General features: G+C 43.7%; 1 protein-coding gene across 1 annotated transcript in view; it reads right to left on the bottom strand.

Annotated features, from left to right (window-relative positions):
• SppL (signal peptide peptidase-like protein) overlaps nucleotides 1-8,250 on the bottom strand; it is a 104,842-nt gene that overhangs the window by 11,205 nt on the left and 85,387 nt on the right. The window contains exons 8-12 of the mRNA XM_065433618.2: nucleotides 6,539-6,610; nucleotides 5,143-5,231; nucleotides 2,176-2,221; nucleotides 592-739; nucleotides 27-136 (exon numbers count right to left, since the gene is read on the bottom strand). Coding sequence (XP_065289690.1) covers nucleotides 27-136; nucleotides 592-739; nucleotides 2,176-2,221; nucleotides 5,143-5,231; nucleotides 6,539-6,610 — 465 coding nt within the window. The remainder of the gene's footprint in view (nucleotides 1-26; nucleotides 137-591; nucleotides 740-2,175; nucleotides 2,222-5,142; nucleotides 5,232-6,538; nucleotides 6,611-8,250) is intronic.

The following is an 8,250-nucleotide window of genomic DNA, read 5'->3' as shown; positions in this document are numbered from 1 at the left end:
TCAGTACACGTCCCGCTTGAGCTCACCTTGAGGTAGGCCATGGTGAGCAGCGGAAGTAACGTGAAAGGAACCAGGTAGAGCAGGGCAGGCTGGGCAGCCTTGAACACCTCCGAGGACACCGTGGCCGTCAGCAGGCCTGCCAGTTTAAGGAATTCACTTGAAGGCGCAGAAAAAAAAAACACCCACAGGCACAGAAGGGACGAAACATAGCAGTGAACTTCAAACAGGTTTTATTCAGAGAAAAGCATGCAAGTTAAACGCAGGAGAGAATTATCGCCACCAGCACTGTAAACCAGTTGTAGCAAAGTCAAGAAATCAAATGGTCAGTCAGCATCAAGAAGTGGGGCCATGCCTCAACTGGTAACACGACACTTGAAACCCATGGCTTCCTAGCCTTTACTGAGCTCTCTTCAACTGCTATCAAAACAGTCAGCCGTGCTCATAAAGGGTGCAGTGACACAAAAATTTTGCACTATGCTCTCTCTGCTTCTCATATTTTGCTGAAATGTAGCAGGATGTAGCAGGGTTCGCCTCTCTGCGCAGTTTGGCGCAACTGGTACAACAGTGACGTCACCGAGAGGAGAGACCCACCCAGGAAGTAGCCGATGAGGGAGCAGTGGAAGTAGGAGATCTTGTTGAGGTGGTTGGGCGGCGGCACGCCCGTCTCGGCCGAGCTCAGCTGGGCCTTTTTGTAGGCGTCGTAGCGCAGCACGAAGCACAGAAGCAGGCCTGGCATCACCTGCAGAAACGACACGAGCGTGGCAGCGGCAAGGACGACCATGCCCAGACTGAGCTTAGCAAGGCAGGTCAATGTGCTGCTAATCACCAGGCAATCTCCCTCCTCCTCTTCTCTGATAGAAGGACACCGTGAACTGTGCCTTCAGACAGAGCTCGGCAGGCAAGCACATACTGTAGCGAATCATGAGGTATCGGGCGCAACGAACCTTAAGATGTAGTTTACGCATGTGGTTGTAGAATGCCTAGCATAAATGCGGCACTACAAATGCAAATTGCTATTCCATGACTCGTAAGTACTTAAGCAGATTGCAGACCATGACAGCTACGTAATGTACAAAAGGATCATTATGACCGCAAGTTTGCGAACATTTGTTGAGAACTCGGTGTCCTCTCAAGCATGCATAGAGCTGTGAAAGTGTGTGCGAATATATTTACTGGTGTAGCAGTCACTGCTCAGTTACCACTGGTGCAAAAAAATGCTGCGCATGGCAGTTGGTACAGTGGCTACTAAACTTCTAACAAGATTGTGACACGCAATGACTGCAGGCGTGGTACACAAAACAGCACACAAAAAAAGAAGTGCATGCGTTTAACATGAGTTCATGGAATTTTAAATGTGATAAGCACTTGCATGAAATTTTCTGTTGAAGCGATTTCAATGTTGACTTGGGCGCAATATGCCAAATTACACTACCAAATGGCGTTAAAAATTAAGAAGGTATGAAGTTAGGCTATATTAGTAGAAGGCATTTCTAGAACACCGAACAGGTCTGTTTTACCATCAGTGGAAGGCTGGTACGGTGAAAAAGATGCAAGAATGAAAGGCACGTGGAGACGCCACCTCAATATAGCCACACCAAATCTTCGTTAACACTAAAAGATTTTGGAAGGTGCTAGTAGCCCCGTTAACAATTCACTTACAAGGGAGCACTATGCTGCATTAAAAAATGGTAAACTTAAACTGAAATGACAAGCTTCATTACACTTTTCGCACACTGAACGGGTCTGAATACAATCGAATCTCAACATAGCCAGCACAGATGTAACGAATTATCGGATGTTATGAAGTACGAAACTTGAAGTGTGTCTTGGCAATATCAGCATGCAATGAGCTTATAGCATATGTCAGAAATAACAAAGACATTTTCATATTGACTGCCACTTCGTTAAAATGACGTTCAACTGTACATGAAAATATCATGAAAAGTGCCGCGATAATGACGTCCCTCGTGCCACAATTCAGGCAACAAATTAAGAAACAGCACATTTGGTCTTCATTTTGTCCACTAATATAACCTATATTTTTTCAACCAAAAAAGTGAAAGTGACAGTTTTGGGAGGAGTGATTTATTAGAATGGGCAGCATATCTTTTAGTGTTACTTCAAGCTGGAAAAGTGCGAAGGGGGGGGAAAAAGGCGAAGAGAGAGGGTACTCACGATATCACCTAAACCCAGCATGGAGAAGTGGCCACTGCTATGCACACTGCAGTCAGGAGAGGGAGAGAGATGACAAGGATGAGAGAATGTGGCGTGTGGCGGAGGAAAACTTAAACACATCCCACAAGACAAAGGCAACAATCCCTTGTATAATATGCACCAGCACACAATGTAAGAACTCCTTTCACTTGATTTTATTCCTTTCTCATCATCTACCGCTTAAAACCAGTCAAACATGCTGAGGCCCACCCAGACTACTGGTAAAGCTTCAAAATGAAGAGAATTGGAACAGACTTGACATGCTGTCCCGGCCAGGATCACTATCACCCTGCATTCAATCAATGAACCAAAATAGAAGTCCTATGTTTTCACTCTATTCTATTCGTTTTCTCTCTAACTCTATTTGGCCTGCCACTACGTATGACATAAGGATCATGGGAAGCCGGAGACATGAATCGACCAGCAGTGAGCAAACGAGGGGATCCTCAGCCAAGCGGCTTTGTAAGCCTCGATCGAGTGTAGTCCCCATGTCGAAACATAGGCTCCAAGCAGACCCCTGCTCATCTGTTCTTACGTATTACTCACACAAGTTTAATAGAAGCAAATTTAGGCAATAAAAGGTAACCAGGAGTGAATAAAAAGATGGTAAGCCTGCATGTTACCATATCACTGCACAGTAGTATAGCCCACTCCTGTGGAGGAACACTTATAACTAGGGGTGTGCGAATATCGAATATCACCGAATCGAATCAAATAGTGAACGTCCAAATAATTTTATTCGCGAATCTAATTATCTACTATTCAATTTTTTTAATATTCGATATATTCAGTGTAGAGACTCGCACGGTGGCATCAAGCCCATCGTGCTTGATGCCATCGTGCTCATGCTCGTGCTCAAGCATTTCTCTTTGTTTTCGGTTGAAAAGCAGCGCGGCGCGCGAGGGCGGGCTGCCTCGGCTGACGGGGCGGTGGACTTTGTCACTGCGAGCGCTCCCCGACACCAGCCCGATGCGTGGATTGCATCGACCTCGGCACAAGCGTCCATGAACTTGCCGTTACCCTCCAGAATTCAGATCCTTTGACAGGTGGCAAGCAACACCGAATGCGTGAACGAGTGGCAGCTACACGCGGAGTGCTGATTGAGTCACATGATGCGCCATTCTTTCATTCGTCGCGCAGATTGGCCTTACGATAACCCGCCTGCCGTAAAGTTGGCATAGTCTTTTTGCATTTTGGAGAAAATCAGGAAAGCAAAACTTTTTATGCAATAAATAAAAGATTGCTGCAAAACACAGGTTCATTATTAAACCGAGAACCTCATTGGTATTCAGTACAACACAATGTCGCTAATTCATTAGTTTCAGAAGAAAAAATCACTTGATTCTACTCGAGAGAAATTCTATTTATAAAGAAAAAATATATTTCTTCCAGACCTTCCTATTCTAGAACTGAGCTGTGGTCTGTGCTGGCATATTAATCTGGTGTACCCATTAATAAGAGTAGACCGCACTGTATAACTTGATTTCTATGTCCCTATTTTATTGACAGCTTGTTTACATTGTTGTTTATGCAATGCTAGGAGACTCCCGAGCATGTGCAGCGCCACATTTTCTTGCTCAAAATTTTAAGCATTAAATTTTTGTAAAATTTTCTGATATTTCATATTCGATTCGATATTCGGCTTCTCTTTTTCTTGATTCGGTATGATATTCGAATCGGAATCAACTTTCGGTATCTACACACCCCTACTTATCACCAATATACTTGAAACATTTATCCAATAGGTCAAATCAGTGCTGCGAAAACCAACAAGGTGCAGAAAGTTTCACAAAATAGAAATAGCACTGTCATCCACCTACGAGCAACATAAAGCTACAAGCTGCTTTGTAGCTCCATGCTACAATCAGCTGGGCCATAATATTAGATATGCGTGCGTGCGTATGAGCATGTGTTTTCGGCACGCCTCCATGTCATATCTAGGCCGTAACTGATGGCAGAATGCCAAGTGAGTGCTCCCTTTAACATTAAACGGTTGACCATACTGTATATGACATTTTCAAAATAACCATCACAGCAGATTCCATTTCAAATATTCTGTCATCGGAAATTTACACAGTACTGATGACCCACAACCAACATTGTCACAGAAAGGAACACCAATTTTTCTGTCAAGGAATTCATTAAAGCCACAATTGTAAAAGCTTCACACTACTTCTTCAAATTCGCTTTCAATGCCACAACAATTAACAAACACTGCGGTGCCATTGATCAATCATCAGACATCATGTGGTCAAGGCCGTACAGTGCAGTAACGACTTGCATACCATGTGCACTTGAACACTGGCTCTTAGTTTCCCGGATGCAGGTAATGGTAGAAGAAAATGCACCGTAACTGAAGAGGTGTCAATGTTGATTGAGAGCTTCGCATTACAGCATCATAGAATTGGTCCCATTTTGCACTCACGTTGACTGGCTAAGTTTTACCATAATGTGTACCGTATGCAACTGATCTATGCTGCCTCTATGAGAAACACTTTCATGATAGGCATAAATACCCTCTGCACAGGACCATCGCTGACGAGCACAGAAAAAGCAGCTTCAACAACAGCTTCAACAATGTCAAGACAACCGGCACAGATGGAGCCCATACAAAACTGCTCTGAAGGGATTCGTAACTGTGTATGTGCAAGAAAAAAACAATCACAAGAGAAAGAAGGGAATAACACAAGCACTTGTGTTTTTGTCTTCTGTCACTTGTCCTTGTTTTCTGTTCATGCTAAACACAGCTGCGAACTTGTTCCCAACTAGCCCACTTGGCTGCACCACATCATGCCTCAACCGCAGGCAGATGAATGTTCCCACAAGTTCAAAAGTCGACTTTCCAGCGGCATTAATGATGGTCCTGCGAAGTCCGGTACAGGATGCGACCCTCCTCGTACCACACGAGATGCATGTGTGGTTAATCACCTTGGAAAAACCAGCTTTCCAGGGAGCGACAGCTTAGGGGCCTCCCTAACCATGCTGCCCAGGTGGAGCTTCTTGGCAACCAGGCCCACCTGGAAGGGGGGCAAAAAACAGGGCGGTTAGTGAGCACGCATCACCAGAACACGAGCGCTGTGTGCGATGCAGTATGGCTTGGAAGCCAAAACTCGGTTTCAGTTGGACAGGAACACATTTTGTGGCGGAAACGAGGACAGCAACCCAAAGCCAATTCCTCATCTATGCTTGTCACAAGGTGGCATTCATGAAAGACTATGTGACTGTTACCTTGGCCGTTTCTCTACCTATGCTTTTGCCACACAGTTCATGCAAACTTTACATAGATATAGGTATAGCATTCAGTAAGTATATTTAATCAGAACAATGTGGTATATTAAAATATACTTGGATGCGACATGGTACATATTGGGATATTTCTGTGCAAGATTTGTTTTTATTTGGGCTTGCCTGCGGCAGGTTATCTGCCCGTTTCCCTCAAAGCCATCTGGTCAACCAGAGCCCTAGTGTTAAGAAGCAGCAAGAGTTGTTGGCAGCCTGCGTGCAGCTAGTGAAAGTACAATGCAATTCAACAGGCCACATCAAGTACAACACACATTTGGATAATCAATGTTTTTAAAGACCACGTAAATCGAGATAAAATCTTAACTGTTTAACTGGTCGCGATATTGTTGTGTACAGCATGGTGTCGAGATGGCACTGTGGACGACATAAAAGATGAAAATAGAGCACTACTAACAACTGCAGCTATATTCTCAACCAATCACTTTTATGGACAAAAGTTTTTTGTGACGTGGCTTGCGCTGCGGAACCTCCTTAGAGTGGTGGGAATTCTGCCCAATGTCTTCGTCAATAGGTATCATCCTAAAGTGACATCCAAAAAGCTTGTTCATACCGAATACTGGCCCTGCTAGATATTTATTGCACACGAGGGATACGTGTGCCGACCGTCATGCAATAGGAAGGAAAAAGACACAGCAAGGAGCAAAACCAAGCAAAAACGTCCATTATAGACTTGCTTCTAATAAAGAAACATCATTTTATTTCTTGACATGATGTCACTGTTATTCTCTGTGACAGCAACTTCCAGGGTTTCAGAAAGCGATAGCTAAACAATTTGCTTGGAATGCTTGTTGGCAAAGGATGCAAGACTTGCTCACTGATTGCGTACTACCCACAAGGTCTGGAAATGTGATTATCATCCCTTTAACCAAGAACAAACGCGTAAGAAAAAAAAATTTCGTGTTCGAGACAACGCCACATGCATACACACACATACAACCGACCCAGTGCAGAAACCTGCTGAAATCAGATACCCAACCTACGAAAAATCGTGACAAGAAACACCAAACAAGCAAACACTCACAGGATTGTCTGCTGGCCGCGTGGCCACTTTGACCATGACATTGGCATTGAAGATATAAGAGGAGAAAAACACCTGCACAGAGAACGAGACAAAAAGACAATTGCTATTTGAGGGAGCAGACGGGTTGAGCACAGTATGGGCACCATAAAACATGCAGTAACTCCACCCTGTCACACCAACGTAGATTATTATTAGTACAGTAACTTTTAGCACAGGCTATGCCTGAGCTGCTTGCCTACATAATGACAATACAAAGTGCGAGCAGTGACCGTTGAGAAAGCTGAAAAAGAAAAGTAAAGGAGAGATTGCTGAGATTAAAGGGAGGATATAGCTACCCACGACTGTTGCCTGCAGATACCACACTGCACAAATATATATTATATACATATATACATATTCTTTTATCTTTTCGCAGAGTTTTCGTATTGAGTCTAAAGGTTTCTGGCTAAATGTCTTCGGCTGCTGCGGAGTAAACAGGCAGCAAGCATCATTTCTTGGTTCAGAACTGAACGACAGGGCAAGGAAGAAGTTTGGCACGAGAGCTGCTTTCTTCTGAAAGCACGGTCAAAAGAGACAGACCGATGTGAGATATCAAGCTGCCACAGTATGTCACACACACAATGTGAAGCAAATGAGATGTACACCCATGGTTCACGTATGGCAGGAGCTGTCTCTACAAATTTCAAACGGAGCCATAGGTAGCTTAGGGCAAAGCTCCCTTACACTTTTCTGCCTGATGTTTCTCTCCTGCTGCTGAATAAGTTTCTGCAAATTATTTTTTATTTTCGTTGGTTATGCTTATTCTCTATGTGTTTTGCACATTTAGACAGAAATTTTTTAAATTCTTGGTGGGTATTCATCTGTGCCGTCATTAAAGGCTTAAAGGCAAGCATCAAATAAATCTAGAATACTTAACTACCCTTTTAGAATCCCCGCAATGTTTGTTTTATCACCAAGGGATGCCTTAGATGCAGAGAAAATTGCAACAAAATAGAGTGCTAGCTTATTCTGTAATTCGAGCCTGTGCAAACAATGGGGCACCGAAATCACAAAGCTTTCCATTCACAAGTGCTGTTCACCAGTTGCCACCAGCTTTCACTAACAATATGTCAAACATAACGATTAGCTGGAATCTGCTCTTCCAAACTTTTTTGAATGGATTGCATATGCTTCGATTGCTTCATGTGTCAGCTTCATATTTCAGAAAAGTAAGAATGTTAGCTGAGGCCTCTCATGCAGCCATGCCAGTGATCGCCTAGGTCATGTTCTGCACGACTCTACCATGTGCTTCCGAGTCAAAGGCTCAAATATAAGAGGGCGCCATGCTCTTGCAATCAGTGCAGACACAACAGTGCAAAGACGTAACAGCAGTGACTTCATCTACAGGAAAACTGAACAAAAACTGGCCACACTGTTGTTTTTCTTACATTGCAAAATGCAATGTACAGTAGACTGCCATTAAGATGAACCCAGTCAAGCCAAATTTTCAAGTATGGCAAACAGTGTGCAAACGTTTGCTTGGTTCCCCAAAGCCCTAATACAAAGACATTCTGCTTAACATGAACTGCTAATTCAGTTGAGCCAAACTTCTGCAGCCATCATCGGAGCTTGATGCTCGACTCGGCGAGAGGCACAGATGGGCAGAGTTCAAGACAGGGATTCTACTAGCTGCATGAAAGGCAAATGGTGTTTTGTGAACATTAAAGGGCTCA

This window comes from Dermacentor albipictus, chromosome 2 (genome assembly GCF_038994185.2).
Source record: "Dermacentor albipictus isolate Rhodes 1998 colony chromosome 2, USDA_Dalb.pri_finalv2, whole genome shotgun sequence".
NCBI classification, from domain to species: Eukaryota; Metazoa; Arthropoda; class Arachnida; order Ixodida; family Ixodidae; genus Dermacentor; species Dermacentor albipictus.
Note: the sequence above shows the minus strand (reverse complement) of the source record. Positions and strands in the feature narration are given on the sequence as shown.